Source organism: Phyllobates terribilis, unplaced genomic scaffold (genome assembly GCF_046119375.1).
Source record: "Phyllobates terribilis strain yellow unplaced genomic scaffold, ASM4611937v1 Scaffold_2__4_contigs__length_985480577, whole genome shotgun sequence".
Classification (NCBI taxonomy): Eukaryota; Metazoa; Chordata; class Amphibia; order Anura; family Dendrobatidae; genus Phyllobates; species Phyllobates terribilis.
This window is the reverse complement of record NW_027362762.1, coordinates 830087937-830112139: the sequence shown is the minus strand read 5'-3', so window position 1 is coordinate 830112139 and position 24203 is coordinate 830087937. Positions and strand designations below refer to the sequence as shown.

Sequence of the window (24203 nt, the reverse complement as noted above, 5' to 3'; positions counted from 1 at the left end):
ATGTAAAAAAAAGTTCAAGGCCGCGAGCCGGCCGCAGTTACCAAAACCCACAGTCCTACAGGGGGTGCTTGTCCTATTGGCACTATGGAACCAGCCTTCATTGCCTGATCCCGCAGCCCACATAGGAGTCACCTAAACTGCAGGCACCATAGAGTCGGCTCACCCGACCGCAACACGACAGGACAACGCATTGGAGGCAAAGTGACGTTGACACTACCCGGAAACAGCTGGCGTGCTGGAACCAGGCTGGGCTGGAGGGAGTACCCGTGCCAAAGACACTGCCGAGAACCAGCTGACGGTACTGGAACCCGGATGGGTAGTAGAAGGTACAAGAGCAAATTGAACTACCGAGGACCAGCTGACGGTACTGGAACCCGGATGGGTAGCAGAAGGTACAAGAGCCAATGGAACTGCCGAAGACCAGCTGACGGTACTGGAACTCGGTTACTAAGCAGGAGGTACCTGTGCCAGAAAGCACTACCAAGAACCAGCAGACGTTGGTGGAACTTGGATACCGAGAAGGAGGCACCTAATCCAAAGGCACTGCCGAGAACCAGCTGACAGTACTGGAACCTGGATGGGTAGTAGAAGGTACAAGAGCAAATGGAACTACCGAGAACCAGCTGGCGGTGCTGGAACCCAGGGTAAATACTAAAAACAGAGTGGAGCCAGAGGTGTAATTGGAGCAAGTTTTAAATCAGTAGTACAGTGGATGTGGACAAAGCAGGAGAATTTGCCGGACACACAGCAGGGGAACAGCTGACGTTACTGAACCCCAATAACACTGGAGCAAGCGTTGACTGTGCAGATGGCACTTCTGAGCAGCAACTAGCGGTATTGGAGCCCAGGGTAAATACTAAAAACAGAGGAGCCAGAGGTGTATTTGGAGGAGGTTTTAATTCAGTAGTACAGTGAATGTGGACAAAGCAGGAGAAATTGCCGTCCGCACAGCAGGGGAACAGCTGACGTTACCGAACCCCAATAACACGGCAGCAAGTGTTGACTGTGCAGACGGCACTTCCGAGCGCCAACTGGTGGTGTTGGAGCTCAGGGATAATACTGAAAACAGAGGAGCCAGAGGTGTATTTGGAGGAGGTTTTAAATCAGTAGTACAGTGGATGTGGACAGAGCAGGAGAAATTGCCGTCCGCACAGCAGGGGAACAGCTGACGTTACTGAACCCCAATAACACGGCAGCAAGTGTTGACTGTGCAGACGGCACTTCCAAGCGCCAACTGGCGGTGTTGGAGCTCAGGGATAATATTGAAAACAGAGGAGCCAGAGGTGTAATTGGAGCAACTTTAAAATCTGTAGTAGTGAGAATGTGGACAGAGCAGGAGAAATTGCCGTCCGCACAGCAGGGGAACAGCTGACGTTACCAAACCCCAATAACATGGCAGCAAGTGTTGACTGTGCAGACGGCACTTCCGAGCGCCAACTGGCGGTGTTGGAGCTCAGGGATAATACTGAAAACAGAGGAGCCAGAGGTGTATTTGGAGGAGGTTTTAAATCAGTAGTACAGTGGATGTGGACAGAGCAGGAGAAATTGCCGTCCGCACAGCAGGGGAACAGCTGACGTTACTGAACCCCAATGACACGGCAGCAAGTGTTGACTGTGCAGACGGCACTTCCGAGTGCCAACTGGCGGTGTTGGAGCTCAGGGATAATACTGAAAACAGAGGAGCCAGAGGTGTAATTGGAGCAACTTTAAAATCTGTAGTAGTGAGAATGTGGACAAAGCAGGAGAAATTGCCGTCCGCACAGCAGGGGAACAGCTGACGTTACTGAACCCCAATGACACGGCAGCAAGTGTTGACTGTGCAGACGGCACTTCCGAGCGCCAACTGGCGGTGTTGGAGCTCAGGGATAATACTGAAAACAGAGGAGCCAGAGGTGTAATTGGAGCAACTTTAAAATCTGTAGTAGTGAGAATGTGGACAAAGCAGGAGAAATTGCCGTCCGCACAGCAGGGGAACAGCTGACGTTACCGAACCCCAATAACATGGCAGCAAGTGTTGACTGTGCAGACGGCACTTCCGAGCGCCAACTGGCGGTGTTGGAGCTCAGGGATAATACTGAAAACAGAGGAGCCAGAGGTGTATTTGGAGGAGGTTTTAAATCAGTAGTACAGTGGATGTGGACAGAGCAGGAGAAATTGCTGTCCGCACAGCAGGGGAACAGCTGACGTTACTGAACCCCAATAAATCGGCAGCAAGTGTTGACTGTGCTGACGGCACTTCCAAGCGCCAACTGGCGGTCTTGGAGCTCAGGGATAATATTGAAAACAGAGGAGCCAGAGGTGTAATTGGAGCAACTTTAAAATCTGTAGTAGTGAGAATGTGGACAGAGCAGGAGAAATTGCCGTCCGCACAGCAGGGGAACAGCTGACGTTACCGAACCCCAATAACATGGCAGCAAGTGTTGACTGTGCAGACGGCACTTCCGAGCGCCAACTGGCGGTGTTGGAGCTCAGGGATAATACTGAAAACAGAGGAGCCAGAGGTGTATTTGGAGGAGGTTTTAAATCAGTAGTACAGTGGATGTGGACAGAGCAGGAGAAATTGCCGTCCGCACAGCAGGGGAACAGCTGACGTTACTGAACCCCAATGACACGGCAGCAAGTGTTGACTGTGCAGACGGCACTTCCGAGCGCCAACTGGCGGTGTTGGAGCTCAGGGATAATACTGAAAACAGAGGAGCCAGAGGTGTAATTGGAGCAACTTTAAAATCTGTAGTAGTGAGAATGTGGACAGAGCAGGAGAAATTGCCGTCCGCACAGCAGGGGAACAGCTGACGTTACTGAACCCCAATGACACGGCAGCAAGTGTTGACTGTGCAGACGGCACTTCCGAGCGCCAACTGGCGGTGTTGGAGCTCAGGGATAATACTGAAAACAGAGGAGCCAGAGGTGTAATTGGAGCAACTTTAAAATCTGTAGTAGTGAGAATGTGGACAAAGCAGGAGAAATTGCCGTCCGCACAGCAGGGGAACAGCTGACGTTACCGAACCCCAATAACACGGCAGCAAGTGTTGACTGTGCAGACGGCACTTCCGAGCGCCAACTGGTGGTGTTGGAGCTCAGGGATAATACTGAAAACAGAGGAGCCAGAGGTGTATTTGGAGGAGGTTTTAAATCAGTAGTACAGTGGATGTGGACAGAGCAGGAGAAATTGCCGTCCGCACAGCAGGGGAACAGCTGATGTTACTGAACCCCAATGACACGGCAGCAAGTGTTGACTGTGCAGACAGCACTTCCGAGCGCCAACTGGCGGTGTTGGAGCTCAGGGATTACAGTTCAGGTGGTAGAAACATGAACAGAACAGGAGACCTGGATACTTTTGCCAACAATTATTTATTCTGGAAGAGGACTGGCAAATTCATGAGAGATCCAGGCCTTGTTCATTTTGAGAAAAGTAAGCCGGAGGATAGTCGCATGCGACGGTCTGTTAGTACACCACCTGCGGCACTAAAGACGCGTTCCGATAATACACTAGCAGCAGGGCAAGCTAGCACCTCCAATGCATACTGACTTAGCTCTGGCCATGTATCTAGCTTACAGACCCAAAACTTGAAGGGAGAAGAGCCGTCTGGGAGTACACTAAGAGGGCAAGACATGTAGTCTGTCACCATCTGACGGAAACGTTGCCTCCTGCTGACTGGAGCCGTCTGTGATGGTGTAGACATTTGTGGCGGCGGGGACACAAAACTTTGCCACATTTCGGCCATATTGGTCTTGCCTTGTGCTGAGGCGCTGCTTCTGCTCCCTCTTTGTGCAGAGCTTCCTCCACTGCCTCGACGCACTGAGCTGCTTTGTAAAGCACTAGCAGCACTGCTCTCGGTTGGAATGGAGAACATGATGGAATGCACCAGTGCGTCTTGGTACTCCCGCATTTTACGCTCCCGGTTCAACGGTGTTATGAGGCTTTGTAAGTTGTCCCGGTAGCGAGGATCTAGGAGGGTGGACACCCAATAATCAGCTGTGTTGAGAATGTGGGCGATGTGGCGGTCGTTTCTCAGGCACTGCAGCATGAAATCAACCATGTGCTGCAGACTGCCAACTGGCCAAGAAACGCTGTCCCCTGCTTGAGGCGTGATCTCTGCCTGCTCTGCATCACCCCACCCTCGCTCTAGATACTGACTACTAGAGCATTGTGTACCTCCCTCCTCTGGACAGATGTCTTCCTCATCCATTGACTCCTCCTCATCCTCCTCACAAAGTGTCCCCTGCCTAGGCCTTTGTGAGGAACCACGTTGCGCAGACTGTAGAGAAGCAGATGGCATTTGTGACTCCTCATCCTCCACCTCTTCCAAAACCTCGTCCCTTAGTGCTTGCAGTGTTTTTTCAAGCAGGCAGATAAGGGGGATAGTCATGCTGACTAGTGCATCATCTGCACTCGCCATCCGCATGGAATAATCGAAGGCACGCAAAACGTGGCAAATGTCCTTCATAGAGGCCCACTCAGTGGTGGTGAAGTGTGAACGGCGCGCACTGCGACTTCTTTGCGCCTGCTGCAGCTGGTACTCCATTACTGCTGCCTGCTGCTCACACAACCTCTCCAACATATGTAACGTTGAATTCCACCTGGTGGGTAGGTCACATATGATGCGATGTTCCGGAAGACGTAATCGGCGCTGCAGAGCTGCAATGCGTGATCTTGCATTGCTGGAACGCCGCAAGTGAGCGCACTCTATGCGGACCTTGTGAAGCAGTGCATCAAGATCCGGATAGTCCCTCAAAAAACTCTGCACGACCAAGTTGAGCACATGTGCCAGACATGGGATGTGAGTGAGGTTGCCTAGGCCCAGAGCTGCCACCAGATTTCGGCCATTGTCACACACTACCATGCCTGGCTGGAGATTCGCTGGCACAAACCACACGTCGCTCTGCTGCTTGATGGCATTCCAGAGCTCCTGCGCTGTGTGGCTTCGATTCCCCAAAGAAATTAATTTTAATACGGCCTGTTGACGTTTGGCCACGGCTGTGCTCATATTGGTCACCATAACAGGTAACCGTTCACGGGTCGATGTGGAGGTAGACCGTGACGGCTGCTGCAGCGCTGATTCAGAGGAACTGGAGTATGAGGAGGAGTCAATGTGTACAGACTGGATTCCTGCAATCCTTGGAGTTGGCAGAACATGTACAGCGCCACTCTCAAGATCTGTACCCGGCTCCACAACATTTACCCAATGGGCAGTGAGGGAAAGGTATCGTCCCTGTCCATGCTTACTGGTCCACGCATCGGTGGTCAGGTGGACCTTGCTACTGACGGATTTTGTAGCGCATGTTTAATTTTTCCCTCCACATGATGTTGCAGGGCAGGGACGGCTTGCCTGCTGAAATAAAATCGGCTGGGCACGTTGTATTGTGGGACTGCCAATGCCAATGCCACCAGCCTGAATGATAGCATTTCAAGGGCCAGTAGTTTAGCAATGCCAACATTCAGAGCCTGTGCTCGGGGGTGGTTTGCCGAGTATGGGCGCCTTTTCTCCCATGCCTGTGCTAACGATGGCTGTAGACTGGCCTGGGAGTGTGAGGATGACTGGGAAAGTGGTGCTGTGGGTGGAATTACACTGTGTCTCTGTACAACAGTGCCAGAGATTCTTCCATGGCGATCCTGTGAGCAACCCGAACCAGCTGTGTGTGAGCTGGAGGAAGAGGCTACAACACGAGCTGAAGAGGTGGTAGGTGGCGCTGTAGGTTGGCCTAGGTCTTCAGTGTGTTTTTGTAACTCCACCACATGCTTGGTCCGCACATGTTTCCACATATTTGTGGTATTGAGGTTGCTGACACTTTTCCCTCTTTTCACCTTCTGATTACACAGCTTGCATTTGACAAAGCAAATGTCATCTGCAACTGTGTCAAAAAAGGACCAGGCACTGCAAGTCTTGGGAGCGCCCGCTTTGGATTTTGGAAGAGCCATGCTCCTAATGGGTGCCGAAGTGGAGGCTACAGGCAACCTGTTAGAACCTTGCTCTTAGGTTTTTTTTCCTTTACTGGTCACATGACCTTGTTGGCCTATTTAATCCTGCTCCGCCCTTCTGGCTTTGCTGGACTTCATTGTATTACTACTTTCTAGCTAGCCTGTGCTCTGTATCTAACTCTGTTAGTTTGCTTGGTCTACGGACCTCTATGTTCTATATATTTTGTTTGTTCGTCTGTCTGCTACTATTTCTGTTAGGAGGTGTCCATTTTCCTCCCAGTCCTTAGTACTTGTAGGGATTCCTTCCCCGCATCTATAGGTCTCCGTACAGACTAGCTTAGGACTTTAGCAGGTCTGATCGCAGGATCAGGTCCCCTGTTACATCGTAGGGATTCAGCTGAGTTCTATCGTAGGGACAGATCTCCTCTCTTTCCTTAGCTCTGGTAGCAGAACATAACAGTAAGTCCAGCCTGCAAATTCTCTAAGGAAAGATTTTTCTGTTCCATCATGGTGTCGGTTCAGGATTTGGCTCATCGCCTGCAGGGACTCTCTCTGGAGGTGGCCGAGCTCCGTCAGCACGTGAGTAACTGTCCTGGAGCACATTTCTTGGAGCCTAAGGTATGTTTGCCGGATTTATTTTTTGGTGAACACCGAGAATTTTTTTCATTTAAAAATGCTTGCTTATTGTATTTTCGTTTGAGACCCAAGTCCTCTGGGGATGAATCCCAGCGCATAGGGTTCATAATGTCACTTTTGCGCAAAGAGCCTCAGGAGTGGGCCTTTTCTTTGCAACCTAGTGATACATGCTTCAGATCAGTGGATAGTTTTTTTTCTGCTTTGGGGCTATTATATGATGATCCTGACCGTGTCGCATCAGCTGAGACTGAGTTAAGACGTTTGAGACAGGGATCAGGTAATGTGGAAAAATATTGTACTCATTTCCGTCGATGGTCTACTCAAACAGGGTGGAACGATTCTGCTCTGAAAAGTCTATTTCTTGCTGGGCTCAATGAAAGGGTTAAAGACCTGCTAATTGCTTATCCTACACCTGAAGATTTGCAACAGGCTATGCAATTAGCTATACGGGTGGATAGAAGACTGCGTGCAAGGGTTAATGAGAGCAAATCCTCTGCTATGTCAGTTTCTGGTTATAAGAATGTGTGTACTAACAGTGGTGAACCGATGGAGATTGGATCGGTGGCACCTCGCTCTCAAGAAAAAGACCGTAGACTTTTTGAAGGCTTGTGTTTCTATTGCGGAAAATCTGGTCATTTGATTAAAGGCTGTGAGCTTCGTATGAAGAAAGAAAAAAAAATGGTCAGTCATGCCCGTATTGCCTGTTTAAATTCCAAGGGTGTATTTTTAGTTGCTTCCACGATTGCTCAGGAAAAATTAATGGAATTTCGGGTGTTTGTCGATTGTGGGTCTACTCTGAATGTAATTGATGGGGGATTCTTGGAAAGACTCAATTTAAAACCCGAACCTTTATCATCCCCCATTGCTGTGGTTTCTGTGGATGGTTCCCCTTTGAAGAATATTACTCTCAAGGTCTGTGAATTTCCTCTCACTATTAATGGTGTTCACCATGAGAAATTGGATTTGGTAGTGTTGAATAACTTGCCTTCTCCAGTAATATTGGGATTGCCCTGGTTAAAATTTCACAATCCTGTACTGGATTGGTCTACCAGTGAAATTAAATCCTGGAGCCATAAATGTTATGACAAGTGTTGTAACGGGCGTATTGCAGCTTTGGATAGGGGAGAATTGCCCCTTCTAACACTCCTCATGGGAGGTTGTTTGTGCCTGGGACCTTTAGGAGAGATTTGTTTGTTGAGTGTCACGAATCTCGGTTGGCAGGTCATCCCGGAATCTCTGAGACCAAGAGACTGGTGGGTCGCAGTTTTTGGTGGCCTGGATGGCAGAAGGAAGTCATTAAGTGGGTGCGTCAGTGTACTATATGTGCTAGATCTAAGTCCTCACATACTCCTGCTGCGGGGTTGCTTTGTCCTTTGGAGGTTCCCAGTGCTCCTTGGACACATTTGGCTATGGACTTTATAACTGACCTTCCCCCCTCTGAGGGTTTTACTGTCATCTGGGTGGTCGTAGACCGTTTTAGCAAGATGTGTCACTTGGTTCCTTTCGTCAAACTGCCCTGCGCTAAAACTCTCGCTAAGGCCTTTGTCAAGGAAATTGTCAGACTTCATGGCGTTCCTACTGACATTGTTTCTGATAGGGGTCCTCAGTTCGTGGCTCGTTTTTGGCGTGCCTTTTGTGATAGGTTGGGAGTTCATTTGTCGTTCTCGTCCGGATATCATCCTGAATCTAATGGCCATACAGAAAGGAAAAACCAGGATGTTGAGCAGTACTTGCGTTGTTTTGTGGCAGACAATCAAGAGGGGTGGTCTGAGTTTCTGCCACTTGCTGAATTTGCTCTGAACAATCATACATCTTCTTCTGCTGGTTGTTCGCCTTTTTTTTGTTGTTCTGGGAGACATCCGTCGTTTGGGTCGTTCTCCAAGTTGGGATCTGCCGTGCCTGAGGAGGAGAATTTTTCCGGTGATTTGGAGAGAGTTTGGACGGATGTGCGTGGTAATCTTCAGGAGGCCAACAGAAAATCTAAAGACTACTTTGATAGGAAACGACAGGAGGTTTTGTTCGCTGTTGGTGACATGGTTTGGTTGTCCTCTAGGAATCTGCGGTTGAGGATTCCTTCAAAGAAATTGGGTCCCAAGTTTGTAGGGCCCTTTAAGGTGCTTCAGGTTGTCAACCAATCTGCTGTTAGGTTGGAGGTTCCTACCTCCTGGAGAATTAATCCGGTATTTCATGTCTCTCTGTTGAAAAAAGCTGTTGTATCGGATTGTGACGCCTCTGCCTCTGTTCCTCCGGTGGTGGAGGACGGGGAATATGAAATTTCTCGCATCCTTAACTCTAGACGGTATAGAGGTAGTTTGCAGTATCTTGTGGCCTGGAAAGGTTTCGGTCCCGAGGATAACTCTTGGGTGAGGTCGGATGATGTTTCCGCGTCCAGACTTATCAGAGCGTTTCACAGGAGATTTCCTGATAAGCCTGGTCCTAGGGGATCCGGAGGATCCTCTTAGAAGGGGGGGTACTGTTAGAACCTTGCTCTTAGGTTTTTTTTCCTTTACTGGTCACATGACCTTGTTGGCCTATTTAATCCTGCTCCGCCCTTCTGGCTTTGCTGGACTTCATTGTATTACTACTTTCTAGCTAGCCTGTGCTCTGTATCTAACTCTGTTAGTTTGCTTGGTCTACGGACCTCTATGTTCTATATATTTTGTTTGTTCGTCTGTCTGCTACTATTTCTGTTAGGAGGTGTCCATTTTCCTCCCAGTCCTTAGTACTTGTAGGGATTCCTTCCCCACATCTATAGGTCTCCGTACAGACTAGCTTAGGACTTTAGCAGGTCTGATCGCAGGATCAGGTCCCCTGTTACATCATAGGGATTCAGCTGAGTTCTATCGTAGGGACAGATCTCCTCTCTTTCCTTAGCTCTGGTAGCAGAACATAACACAACCAAGTCTGCCCCCTCCCTCTCCCTCCTTTTTGGGCTGTTCGGGGAATCTCTTCCTCAGAGCTGCTCCCACCACCTTCCTGTCCCTCACGCCATGATGGGTCAAGGACCTCATCATCTACACCACCCTCTTCAAACAACTGCTTCTCCTGGGTAGTCTCGACAGCACAGTACGCACTGAGGTGTGCTGCTGACCATAGGCACTGGCCCACCCGCCTCTTCAGATTCAGAGAGACAAAACGGTTGCACATCACTGCATACTACCTCTTCTTCAAATTCTCGAATTCTACTTGGCTGGCCCCCTCTTTCCAAGCCAAGAGCTTCAGAGAACAGAAGTAGAGATGGCTCTTGTCCAGGGCTCTCTGACTGCCTGGGCAATTTGGCAGGTGGTGAAGAGACAGATGGGTGCTCTTCAGTGCTCAGGACCTGAGAGGATCTGGAACTAATTGAAGTCGATGCGTTAGCTGCCATCCATCCGACAACGGCTTCAATTTGGTCCTCGCGCAGCAGTGGGGTACGGCTAGCTCCTACAAAGCTGCGCATAAAGGACTGTTCCCTGGTAAAACTGGGGGATGCTGAGTCACTGGTGCCCGCAGCAGGCACAGAATCCCCACGTCCTGTCCCTGCAGGCACAGAATCCTCACGTCCTCTCCCTGCAGAAACTCCACGCCCATGCCCACGACCACATGCCTTACTCCCTGCCTTCTTCATCTTGGTAGACTGATAAAGATAGGCAGAAAAGTACTAAGGGCTTAGTGTGCTTATTCCTGAACAGCTGCTAACAGGTATAAGAAACACTAATTTTATAAAGTGTGGACTAGACTTTAATATGAGCTAATGTGGCCTACACAACTGTAAAGTGGAGTGTTTGGTGAACTTTATTTAGGTTTTTTTTGTCACAAAAAGACACTGGATGTGCCTAAAGATGTAATAACGATAGTATCACAAACTTTTTGTAGCTATTACAATGTAGGAAGGTAACCTACAATGCAATAGATGAGGCTGCAAAAAATAGGCTAATACTAATCTTGCTGGGGCTTTAGGGCCCAATGCTGCAGAAAGGCTCCTCTAACTACTCCTATATAGTGTGTTTGGAACCAATTTAGCTGAATACGGATGGAACCACCACACTAATAGGAGAAATCAGGAAAAATTATGAATTGGCAAAAAAGGACAATGTATGAGGCAGTGACACAAACTGAGTGCACTACAACCAGACGTGGTTGAAGCACACACTACAGGGTGAGCTGCACTCACACACCAGACCTTGCAGACAGCGGTGAACAGTACAGATGCAGAGCACTGTGCACTAGCGCTGCAAGACCAGAAACATTTCTCTATCTACTCCTATATAGTGTGTTTGGAACCAATTTAGCTGAATACGGATGGAACCACCACACTAATAGGAGATATCAGGAAAAATTATGAATTGGCAAAAAAGGACAATGTATGAGGCAGTGACACACACTGAGTGCACTACAACCAGACGTGGTTGAAGCACACACTACAGGGTGAGCTGCACTCACACACCAGACCTTGCAGACAGCGGTGAACAGTACAGATGCAGAGCACTGTGCACTAGCGCTGCAAGACCAAAAAAATTTCTCTATCTACTCCTATATAGTGTGTTTGGAACAAATTTAGCTGAATACGGATGGAACCACCACACTAATAGGAGATATCAGGAAAAATTATGAATTGGCAAAAAAGGACAATGTATGAGGCAGTGACACACACTGAGTGCACTATAACCAGACGTGGCTGAAGCACACACTACAGGGTGAGCTGCACTCACACACACAGACCTTGCAGAAAGCGGTGAACAGCACAGAGAACTGTGCACTAGCACTGCAAGGCACAGCGATTTATAAAGTAGCTTGGGTAAAGCAGAATAGACCAAATAAGTAGCTAAAACTGTCCCTCAGAACAACAGCATCCTATCCCTAACTGAATTCACAGCAGAGTGAGCTCAAAATGGCGGCGGCGGCTTTTATAGTGCATCATGACATCATTTCAGCAGCCAATCACAGCCATGCCATTAGTTAAGATGCCTACATGCCTAACAGGATGTGCCCACACTTCTTAGGATCCTCATTGGCTGAATAAAATGAAAATGGCTCATTGCATTTTGGGAACTTCCGATTCCGGTATACGATATTGCAAAAGTATCGGAATTAAGTATCGGAATTCCGATACTGCGAATATCGGCTGATACCCGATATTTCAGTATCGGAATGCTCAACACTAGTGGTGAGCACCTTGCACCCCCAGGTGCTTCACATAAGTTTATAATATTGAGCCGTAAAAATAAAATGTTCACATTTTTCCCACAAAAAATGTTTTTCATCCCCTAATTTTGCATTATCATAAGGATAATGTAGCGTCGGCGTCCCTGCCTCCTGCTAGGCAGGGACGCTGTTCCCCTCACCTCTCTGCTCCGTGCCCGGCGGCTTCCTCCCGCTCTGCTTGCAGCACCCGCTCTCCCCCGGTCACTGTGCTTAGGGCGCACGCGCTCCCCCTCTCTTAAAGGGGCCGCGCGCGTCGCCCTAAGGAGTCCCCGGCCAATGGCCGGAGGATCCCTCCATATATAAGGCACCTCCTCCAAGATGGAGGTGCCCGAGCAATGTTGTTGCACTGTTCACTACTCTGCTTCAGCCCTCAGGTCCCGTTTCCAGTTACCTGCCAGTTTCCTGCCAGTTTCCTGCCAGTTTGCTGTCTGATTCCTGCCTGTTATCCGCTTACCCATTTGCTAGCCTGAGGTCCGACGGTCTGCCTTCCGACTCCTGTCAGTCTGTCTATGGACCAGCTAACCCGCTCACCTGGGAGCGCTCATCTGCTACCTGCCTGTTAGCCTACCTGGAGGCTCCGCCGTCACGTGCTGTGACCACCTGCCAGTCCAGAGACTCTTGCCCGCTCACCTGGGAGCGCTCATCTGCTACCTGCCTGTTAGCCTACCTGGAGGCTCCGCCGTCACGTGCTGTGACCACCTGCCAGTCCAGAGACTCTTGCCCGCTCACCTGGGAGCGCTCATCTGCTACCTGCCTGTTAGCCTACCTGGAGGCTCCGCCGTCACGTGCTGTGACCACCTGCCAGTCCAGAGACTCTTGCCCGCTCACCTGGGAGCACTCATCTGCTACCTGCCTGTTAGCCTACCTGGAGGCTCCGCCGTCACATGCTGTGACCACCTGCTTATCCAGAGACTCTCGTCTGCTCACCTGGGAGCACTCATCTGCCATCTGCCTGCTAGTCTACCTGGAGGCTCAGCCGTCACAGGTCGTACCTGCCCGTTTACCCAGAGACTGTCCCGGTCACTTGCTGTGACCTCCTGCCCGTTTACCCAGAGACTGTCCCGGTCACTTGCCGTGACCTCCTGCCCGTTTACCCAGAGACTGTCCCGGTCACTTGCTGTGACCTCCTGCCCGTTTACCCAGAGACTGTCCCGGTCACTTGCCGTGACCTCCTGCCCGTTTACCCAGAGACTGTCCCGGTCACCTGCTGTGACTGCCTGCCTGTCTTCCTTGGTCGCCACCCACTTCCTTACAAGGACCGCCCCCTTGTATAAGTTGCTCAGAGGTTCCGCCTCTCAGACTCGTTACAGTTTGCTCGGGCCATGGAACCCGGTGGCACCCAAGCTCCCTCGCTCTCGGACCTTTGTCATGAACTGTCCCGACAGAGGTCCCAACAGGAGTCCATCCTGGGTCACCTGCGGAATGTCAATACTCGCCTGGACACTTTGACTGCCCCACCAGCAACCACCGCTAGTGTCATGACTCGCAGCCCGGCTGCTCCGCTGCCCACCAATACCATAGTATCCTGCTCTGGAATCCGGCTTTCTGCACCTCCTCGCTTCGGAGGCGACTCCGCTCAAGCTCGGGGCTTCATTAACCAGTGCACCCTGCACTTTGAACACCAGTCCCACCAGTTTAATTCCGACCGGGCCAAAGTAGCCTTCATCATGTCCCATCTCACGGGAGAGGCACTGGCTTGGCTAAATCCTCTATGGGAGAGAGGAGACCCTCTGGTGTCCGACCTGCCAGCCTTTCTCACGGCTTTCCGGAAGGTCTTCGACGAACCCGAACGGAAGACCTCATCCGCCTCATCTCTGCTACGCCTCCGTCAAGGGAGTCTCACCGTGGGCCAATATGCCATACGGTTCCGTACCCTTGCTTCAGAGCTGGCCTGGGATAACGACGCCCTGGTGTCCGTCTTCTGGGAGGGTCTGTCCGGCCGTATTAAAGATGAACTCGCCGGTCGGGACATTCCTACCACTCTCGACGACTTGATTACACTTGCCACCCGGATTGACATCCGGTTCCAGGAGCGCGCTAGGGAGGTCACCCGTGAGAGGAGGATTCCACGTCTAGTCCCTACCTTCCAGATACCCGTCACTCCCTCTGTTACTCCCCAGGCACACTCACCTGAGCCTATGCAGGTCGACCAGACCAAGATGGTCAAGACCCGTCAAGACTTACGTCGTGCCGAGGGGAGCTGTTTCTACTGTGGCAGTAAGGAGCACCGGATCCGTTCCTGCCCTGAGAGGTCGGGAAACGCCTGTGTCTAGGATCGCTCAGAGAGGTCGCCCTAGACAAAAGTAAAACCTCTCCATCCCTGATGCAGTCTGTTTCTATCTTCTGCGGAGAGAACCGCTATTTTGAACTGGCTCAACTTGACTCTGGAGCTGCTGGAAATCTCATCTCTCAATCCTTGGTAGAAAAATACCACATTCCCACCAAACCTCTGGCCGTACCTTTATCTGTCGCCGCCGTGGATGGGGGTCTCTTACCACATCCCATCCAACTCATCACCAAATCTCTGACTCTACAGGTGGGAATGCTGCATTCTGAGAGCATCTCCTTTCATGTTCTGCCTAGACTCTCTCATGCACTATTGCTTGGCCTGCCTTGGCTCCAGAAACATGCACCCGTGCTTGACTGGCAGACCGGAGAGGTCCTTCGCTGGGGACAGGACTGCCATAAGACTTGTCTAGTTCCCGTTCGTCCTGCCCGTCCTTCTCCTACCCCAGCCAATCTGCCCGGTCTTCCGGTTCCCTATTGGTCTTATGTGGATGTCTTCAATAAAAAAGAGGCAGAGACTTTACCTCCTCATAGACCATACGACTGCCCAATCAACCTGATGCCCGGCTCTACTCCTCCCCGTGGGCGAATCTACCCTTTGTCCGCTGCTGAAACCCGGTCCATGTCTGAATATATTGAGGAGAACCTGGCCTGGGGATTTATCCGGAAATCTACCTCCCCGGCGGGAGCAGGCTTCTTCTTTGTCAAAAAGAAGGACGGCTCACTCCGTCCATGTATAGACTATAGAGGCCTAAACCAGATTACTGTGAAGAATAAATACCCCCTTCCGCTTATTCCTGAATTACTTGACCGTCTGAGGGGGGCTAGAATCTTCACCAAACTGGATCTCCGTGGGGCGTATAACCTGGTCCGTATCCGTCAGGGGGATGAGTGGAAGACGGCATTCAATACCCGGGACGGCCACTATGAGTACCTTGTGATGCCCTTCGGTCTCTGTAACGCTCCTGCCGTCTTTCAAGAGTTGGTCAATGACATCTTCCGTGATCTTCTCTACTCCTGCGTGGTGGTGTACCTGGACGATATCTTGGTCTTCTCTCCGGATCTTCCTACTCACCGGAGGGACGTTCGTCAGGTCCTGCTCAGGCTCAGGCAGAACCACCTCTACGCTAAATATGAGAAGTGCATCTTTGAGCAGACCTCTCTTCCATTTCTGGGCTACATAATCTCTCAGACAGGTCTACAAATGGATCCTGAGAAACTGTCTGCCATCCAGAAGTGGCCCCGACCAGAGGGGTTGAAGGCTATTCAGTGGTTCCTGGGCTTCGCCAACTATTACCGCCTGTTCATACCGCACTTCTCTTCCCGGACCGCCCCTATCTCTGCTCTCACCCGTAAAGGTACGAACCCCAGAGAATGGCCGCCCGAAGCAGAGGAGGCATTTCTTTCCTTAAAACAGGCCTTCCTCTCCGCCTCGGTGCTGCATCGTCCGGACGGCAACAAACAATTCTTCCTAGAAGTTGACGCCTCCTCCTCCGGAGCTGGCGCGGTACTTACCCAAAAATCTTCTTCCGGAAGAAAGGTAACCTGCGGCTTTTTCTCCAAACTTTTCTCCTCTTCTGAGCGCAATTATTCTATAGGAGACCGAGAATTGTTGGCCATTAAGATGGCACTGGAGGAGTGGCGTTACCTGCTCGAGGGGGCTCTCCACCCGGTAATAATTTACACTGACCACAAGAACTTGGCATATCTCCAGAGCGCCCAGAGACTTAACCCGCGCCAAGCCCGGTGGTCTTTGTTTTTTGCCCGCTTTGATTTCATTCTTCATTTTCGTCCGGCTGACAAAAACATCAAAGCTGACGCCCTGTCCCGATCCTTTCTGGTGTCTGATCTTGAGGAGGAGCCTAAACACATCATCGATCCCGCCAGAGTAATGCAGGTAGCCCCCGTGGGCCTAAATCGTCTCCCTCCCGGTAAGACGTTCGTAACGGAGTCCGATCGGGAGAAGATTCTACACTGGGGTCACTCGTCTAAGCTAGCTGGGCACGCCGGTCAGAAAAAGACCCTCCAGCTTTTTACCCGACACTACTAGTGGCCTACCCTGCACAAGGATGTAATTGACTTTGTTTCTGCCTGTGTGTCCTGCGCCCGCAACAAAGTTCCGAGACATCTGCCTGCCGGCCGCCTTCTTCCTCTGCCTGTGCCTGCTGCCCCGTGGCAACATATAGCTATGGACTTCATAACAGATCTCCCCGTCTCTGCCGGTTGTACGGTTATTTGGGTGGTCGCTGACCGCTTTTCCAAAATGGCTCATTTTATTCCCCTGCCAGGCCTCCCGTCTGCTCCCGAGCTAGCTAAAGACTTTATCCGCCACATCTTCCGTCTCCATGGTCTGCCTCTCCACATCGTGTCGGATCGTGGGGTTCAGTTCACCTCACGCTTCTGGAGAGCCACATGTAAACTGCTCGACGTCACCCTGGACTTCTCCTCCGCTTACCACCCACAGTCCAATGGTCAAGTGGAGCGGATCAATCAGAATTTGACCAGTTACCTCCGTCACTTCGTTAATGCCCACCATTCAGACTGGGTGGATCTCCTACCATGGGCCGAGTTCTCTTACAACAATCACGAGAGCGAATCTTCTTCTAAATCCCCGTTTTTTGTAGTCTTCGGTCAGCATCCTCGGATCCCTTTTCCTGTCTCCACCTCTGTGGACAACCCGGCCACGGAATCTCTCGTTAGCAAATTTTCCTCCATTTGGGAGAGTACCCGATCTGCACTCCTTCAGTCGTCCGAGCGGATGAAGAGACACGCCGACAAAAAACGCCTGGATTCCCCACAATTTCGTCCCGGAGATAAAGTCTGGCTCTCATCCAAATATGTCCGGCTCAAGATTCCTTCCTATAAGTTAGGGCCTCGGTTCATCGGCCCACTGGAGGTTATCAAACAGATCAACCCGGTGGCCTATAAATTGAAACTCCCGGCCAACTTACGGATCCCTAACTCCTTCCATGTATCTCTTCTCAAACCTGTGGTACTTAACTCCTTTTCCAAGTCTACAGGTACGCCTCCTGCTCCGGTTTCTGCTGAAGACGAGTTTGAGGTAGAGAACATTCTGGCCGCCAAAAGGGTAAGAGGAAAGACCTTTTTTCTAGTGGATTGGAAGGGGTTTGGTCGTGAGGAGAGAACATGGGAGCCCCGGGAGAACATCCATGCCCCTCTCATCCTTGCTAAATTTCTGTCTGGGCTAAAAAAGGGGGGGCCTAAAGGGGGGGGTACTGTAGCGTCGGCGTCCCTGCCTCCTGCTAGGCAGGGACGCTGTTCCCCTCACCTCTCTGCTCCGTGCCCGGCGGCTTCCTCCCGCTCTGCTTGCAGCGCCCGCTCTCCCCCGGTCACTGTGCTTAGGGCGCGCGCGCGCGCTCCCCCTCTCTTAAAGGGGCCGCGCGCGTCGCCCTAAGGAGTCCCCGGCCAATGGCCGGAGGATCCCTCCATATGTAAGGCACCTCCTCCAAAATGGAGGTGCCCGAGCAATGTTGTTGCACTGTTCACTACTCTGCTTCAGCCCTCAGGTCCCGTTTCCAGTTACCTGCCAGTTTCCTGCCAGTTTCCTGCCAGTTTGCTGTCTGATTCCTGCCTGTTATCCGCTTACCCATTTGCTAGCCTGAGGTCCGACGGTCTGCCTTCCGACTCCTGTCAGTCTGTCTATGGACCAGCTAACCCGCTCACCTGGGAGCGCTCATCTGCTACCTGCCTGTTAGCCTACCTGGAGGCTCCGCCGTCACGTGCTGTGACCACCTGCCAGTCCAGAGACTCTTGCCCGCTCACCTGGGAGCGCTCATCTGCTACCTGCCTGTTAGCCTACCTGGAGGCTCCGCCGTCACGTGCTGTGACCACCTGCCAGTCCAGAGACTCTTGCCCGCTCACCTGGGAGCGCTCATCTGCTACCTGCCTGTTAGCCTACCTGGAGGCTCCGCCGTCACGTGCTGTGACCACCTGCCAGTCCAGAGACTCTTGCCCGCTCACCTGGGAGCGCTCATCTGCTACCTGCCTGTTAGCCTACCTGGAGGCTCCGCCGTCACATGCTGTGACCACCTGCTTATCCAGAGACTCTCGCCTGCTCACCTGGGAGCACTCATCTGCCATCTGCCTGCTAGCCTACCTGGAGGCTCAGCCGTCACAGGTCGTACCTGCCCTTTTACCCAGAGACTGTCCCGGTCACTTGCTGTGACCTCCTGCCCGTTTATCCAGAGACTGTCCCGGTCACTTGCCGTGACCTCCTGCCCGTTTACCCAGAGACTGTCCCGGTCACTTGCCGTGACCTCCTGCCCGTTTACCCAGAGACTGTCCCGGTCACCTGCTGTGACTGCCTGCCTGTCTTCCCTGGTCGCCACCCGCTTCCTTACAAGGACCGCCCCCTTGTATAAGTTGCTCAGAGGTTCCGCCTCCCAGACCCGTTACAGATAACAGGAGAAATTGCACCATGAAACTTGTTGTGCAATTTCTCCTGAGTACACCGATACCCCACATGTGGGGGAAAACCACTGCTTTGGCGTACGGCAGGGTTCGGAAGAGAAAGGAGTGCTATGTTGGCTGGGATAGGTTGCAGACACCATGTCACATTTGAAGAGTCGCTGACATGCCGAAACAGCAGAAACCCTCACAAGTGACCCCATTTTGTAAACTACACCTCTCAAGGAATTCATCTAGGGAAGTTGTAAAGAAAACATAATTATATTTTTACCACAAAAAATTGTTTTACCCTCAGATTTTACATTTTCACACAGGGCAATGGGTAAAAATGGTGCCGAAATGTGTCACACAATTTTTTCTAAAAGTGGCAATACCCCATATGTGGCTGTATCGTCCTGCTTAGCCATACGGCGAGATCTGGGAGGGATGGAGCGCTATTTGACAATTGGAGAACAAATTATTGTAGACTAGGCATTTGGATTTGGGAGCACAAAATTTTCTGAATTTCTTTTGGGGGGGCAAGGGCCATTTCGCTTTTCCAGAGCCTTTCTGCTACCAGTAACTTGGAAGTCCCTTATATTTTTAACAGATAACGGACCTGAGTGGGGACTAGCTTTTTTTTTGAGGACTGAGTTGAAGCTTTTATTGGGAACATTTTACATATTGTTTATCGGGCGCTCTAGGCTGAGCACTTACATCGGGGTTTCCATCTAAATTTCCAAGTGATGTAATTCAGATGAAACCCCTGCGGGATCCATTCACTGTAATGAGGCAGCAGAGTTACTCTGGACTCCGTCTGGCCTCTGTTTAGCGGTGTCCTTTTTTTCAGAAGTCCACAAAACTGTGGCCAACCGCACTTTTATGCACTCCTAAAAAAACTGACACCGTGGGATTACAGGCCAGACGGCATCCACAGTGGCCTATATCTGCCTTATTACAGGGAATCTTCTGCCGTGGGTTCCGTCTGAATCACGTATTTCAGAGATTTACACGAAGCTCTGGTGTAAGCGCTCAGCGCAGAGCGCAGGATAAATGTGAGCTGAGCCTTACTGCGATCTTTGGGAGACATAATAAACAAATCAGTAGCAGGTGAAGAATTGGTTTTATTTATTTTTTACGCCGTTCATCGTGCGGTATAAATGATGAGATTACTTTATTCTTCGGGTCGGTGCGATTACAGAGATACCAGATTTATATCGGGTTATTATGATTGACAGCTTTCACACACTAAAAGACGCTTTTTTTGCAAAATCTAGTTTTTGCATCGCCATATTTTGAGAGCTATAATTTTTCCATATTTCGGCCGACAGAGTCATGTGACCGCTTGTTTTTTGCAGGACGAGTTGACATTTTTATTGGTACCATTTTTGGGTACGTGACATTTTTTGATCGCTTTCTATTCCGTGTCGCTCTGCACCACACACGCAGCGCTTGCAGGACCTTGGGGGTCCTGAAGGCTGCGGGACCACCGATCGTTCATAAACGTCGGCGCTGCACAGAGCCCAGGCAGCGCCGACGTTTATGTACAGTGGGCAGCCTGGAAGCGGTTAAAGGGAATCTGTCAGGTCATTTTTGTGTAGTATACTAATAGTATCCTGAAATAGGGCTTGGGCAGTCCTTTCAGGATATGTAACTTTTATTTCTCTTTCGTGGCCCCGTTGTGTTACTGTAAACCTGTAATATATTGTCTCGCGCCAGCAAGTCAAGCATATGTAAATTGCAAATGAATATTCACCCCTTCACCCGCCCACCCCTCTACACAAAAATCACCTGACAGATTCCTTTTAAAAATAAACTAATAATTATATTTTCAATATTATTTTGCTTTATGGCAGGACCTATTGGACCTCGAGGGCCAAAAGGAGAGACTGGAAATCCGGGACTGCCAGGTCCTCCGGGGCCACCTGGACCACCTGGGGCTCCTATTTCTTTACCAGAGGGTGTTCTTTACTCTTTACAGCCTAATTCAGATAGAGAAAGTGAGTATTTGAGTGTTTTTACTATAATAATTTTATAATGAACCTCACTAATTTGTGGTTTATGCACATGTATATCTCATTATATTTGACTTACATGTGTTAATGTAATTTCTCTCATAGATGGGGAACCACATTTGATATCCACTATAACGGATACAATAATGTCTGGACTTCCAGGACCTCGTGGCCCACAAGGGCCTATTGGCCCCCCTGGTAAGTTAATTGATTAATCCTTGTTCTTATTACCTCTGTCATCTTATTTAACTTCTGCCATTTATCAGGCATTTCAATTCTCACTGACTTTAAAGGAAGAACAAACTCATATTCGAAAGATAACAATTTACAATTTGTCCCATTTCGGACTTTCAGGGCCAAGAGGACTTGCTGGGCCAATGGGCAATCCAGGGCAACAGGTGAGGAAACTAAAATAAAGCCTCTGGTATAATTTGGACCTAGGAAGACAAAGACTCTTACTGATACCTTTTAGCAATAGGACTTTACACAGATTTAACCCCTTAATGATCTGTGATATAAATAATCCAATAATAAGCCAATAATCGCTGTGGGTGTGTGGGGCGGGCTCAGTAGAAAAGACTGTGACGCGCCCCTGGGCCTGAGTCGTGCAGCGTTGCGCACGCGGGAGCCTACCCGGAGCCGGATCTGATAGGGGTAGTAGTCTCGTGGCGGTGACCCGGTCCGTGCCCAGGGAGTCAAGCTGAGTGGCAGAGTTTAGCAGAAGATGGTACGGTGTTCGACTACGCCACCCGTTGAATGCGGCTATGAGGCCGCCGCTGCAGGGCAGACCGCTGAGGCCGGTGGTACGATTGTGCAGCGTAGATGGTATAACCCCCAACGGGAGGGGTATGGCCTCAGGGCAGCCGACGTGTTTGAAGGGGGTAGCAGAATAGCATGCAGGTAGCAGGAACCACTCAGAGACGGTGCGGTGTAGTTCAGGGTCTTTACTGGTGACAAAGGTAGACCCTCCCGGAGTACTGGCTAGCGATCGGGGCCTGGTCAGTCCGTGAGCAAATGGGATCTCCCCTGGCCAGGCGGAGTTGTAGGCCTCCCCAACTAATTGTACTCTTCTGGCTACCTTGCTAGAGGCGGGTAAAAGTAGCCCACGTCCCTGAGTGTACCGTGTGGTGCTCACCCGTATGGCCGGTGACTCGGGGCCTTCTGGTAGCTTCCGCTTCACGACGGCGGTGCTGGTCCCTTGCGTGTGACCGTGCCTTCGGGTTTCTTGGCCAGAGGACCTGAAATCCCCTGCCGGTCGGTTTCTGCTGCTGGGTAAGGATTAGTCCCCACAGCCTCGGACTCCGGGTCCGGTGAGAACTCTTCAATCAGGGCGAGCTCTACAGCTTCCAGCCCCTGACTCCTGTTAGCACTGCTCCCACTGAGCTCCTGATCTCTCTTTCCTATAGCTGCTCCTCTCCAGACCAGACTATGTCTCTGTCTGGGACTCCTCTTCTTCTCTTTTTCCCTAACCCTGCCTCAGCCCTAGTTTTATATAGGGGAAGTTCTTCCCCTCCCAGGACTGGGCAGGAGGTGTGGCATGCATAGGATTCCTGACCAGGAGACCTCCCACCCGCTCTCAGACGTAATATTGCTATTACTGTGGAAACCAGACCCCTGGGGTGCCACAACTGCATGATACACGGCAGAAGCTGGCTGTGGTACATATGTAAGGTGCCCCAGCGAGGTAGTTGTGGGCGAGCTGTGGCCCCTGCTCGCTCTAGCACTCTACAGACAATGTGTGTCCTCCCTCTGATGAACTGCGGTGTATGTGGTGCTCTCCACTTACTTCGGACCATCCGGACGCGGCTGTCTCCAGGCATTTCTCTTCTGGAACCAGGGCAGCAACAAATTCAGAGGACACAAGGTTCTTAACCATAACTAGGACTTTACTTGGGGAAGAGGAATATGTACAATATTTACAGGCAGATATAATGGATAACGTCCAATGGGTTGTCATCTCTCTCACAGATACTGGAAACAACTGGTTCCCTCTTTAAGTGAAGCGTCTCTGTGGCTCTATTCTCTAGCCCTAGAGAATCTTCCTCACCAGTGACAGTATATATCCGGATCCTAGTTCTCCCCATGTCCTAGCCTTGAGTCCTAGCTTCTTCTGCAGCCTGCAGACAGAATGTGCCCCGGGTCCTCAATACCTCTGTTGAGTTTCTCCAGCCGGCTAAAGGGACTCTTGCGTAGGGAATCTTCGCTCTGGGGATCCTACTGTCTGGGGTACAGGGCCCACATCTACCCTAGCAGCCACTATGCTCAGGCCGCCCGTACAGTCCTCAGTCCTAACTCTGACTGACTCATCACTTTCTGCTTCTGGAAACTAAGCAGAGATTTTCCTAATGTGCCCACCCTCTATGGGCTGTCCTCACACACAATTAACCCCTTCACTGTCTGCAATACCACTGGCAGACTTAACCTGTCATCTATTCACATCTCATGCCTAACCAAAGCACTGATTACCCTTTACTCTACAGGTCTGGATTATCACAGCTAACCCCCTAACTGGACCTAACTGCAGCCCAGAGAGATCTAACTACCTGGAACATACTCTGTTAACTCTTTCAGTGCCATAGGGAAGCTACTTCCTTCCCCACTATTACACATACCCAAACTGTGCCTTTAACAGCAGTGGCTGGAGCAATCTCCAATTGCTGGTGTTAACTATTTAGATGCTGCTGCTGTCACCAACAGTGGCATTTAAATGGTACGGTTGACAGTGAGAGTGTTTGTACAATATCTGAGCCGTGAGAAGGGGAGCAGAAAAACTCATAGCAGTAAAGACATTTGCTATACCAGCAGTTGAAAACAGCTACTATAAGAGCCTGAACATTGCAGTTGAAACAGCCCTTTCAGTATGCTGTTTGAGGAAAAAATACAGCAAGATAAAGCAGTAGAGTACATTAAAAAGATTCATAACTTTCCATAGCGTCATAAATAATTGAAAAAAAAAAGTTCCTCTTTTATTTGAATAGTGTCACCTAACTTCACAATGAGTAAAGTCATCAAGACAGCTCCAAGCTATGGTGGTGCACTGTTGGTGGGGTGGGATTTGCAATGTGGAATAATTGGGCCTGAGTCTTCTAGTGAGCAGTTTGGCAGTTCTTGTACATCTGACTGTAATCCATTATAATATGTTTATTGTGAAATTTATAGTTGTTCCCAATTTATTTTATAGGGTAAACCAGGACATCCTGGTCAGTTCGGGGGAAAGGGTCATAAAGGTGACCAAGGAGAAAAAGTAAGTGCGCTGTTTTTGTGCCCAGTTTCCCACCTAAGCTGGCTACATACATAACCTGGTATACAATTTGCTGACTTAGCTGGAAATGTATTTATACTGAATAAAATTGGAGAAGGTTCAGTTTGTTATATATTTTCACTCGTTTTCTCTAACTGTTTTTCTACATTATGACATCCAGAACAATAGTGTGTCTGAAAGTGAGAAATTGGATTTGTGGTGATTTCTTGTTTTCCTATTTTATATTCATCAATATCACACATTTTTAGGGTGAACCAGGCGTGGCAGGAGAGCAAGGACTTAGGGGTCCTCCTGTAAGTATCAGATGTTCTGTAATCTTTGTAAGTCTTCTGCACTATATACCTTCTTTTCACTTACAAAAAAATCTGTCATAATAGGGTTCTTTTTATTTAGAAAATCTAAAAAGGATTTTTCATCTGGATTTTCTCATTGGAAAATTATAGTATATTACAGCATTTGCATTGTGAACGAGATCTTACCAAATCAACAGTAT

General features: G+C 50.1%; 1 protein-coding gene across 3 annotated transcripts in view; it reads left to right on the top strand.

The window, feature by feature from the left end:
- COL26A1 (collagen type XXVI alpha 1 chain) overlaps nt 1–24203 on the top strand; it is a 757193-nt gene that overhangs the window by 716667 nt on the left and 16323 nt on the right. For all 3 annotated transcript variants that reach the window (XM_073667773.1, XM_073667772.1, XM_073667771.1), the window contains 5 exons: nt 20290–20433; nt 20554–20646; nt 20803–20846; nt 23630–23692; nt 23959–24003. In XM_073667773.1, coding sequence (XP_073523874.1) covers nt 20290–20433; nt 20554–20646; nt 20803–20846; nt 23630–23692; nt 23959–24003 — 389 coding nt within the window. The remainder of the gene's footprint in view (nt 1–20289; nt 20434–20553; nt 20647–20802; nt 20847–23629; nt 23693–23958; nt 24004–24203) is intronic.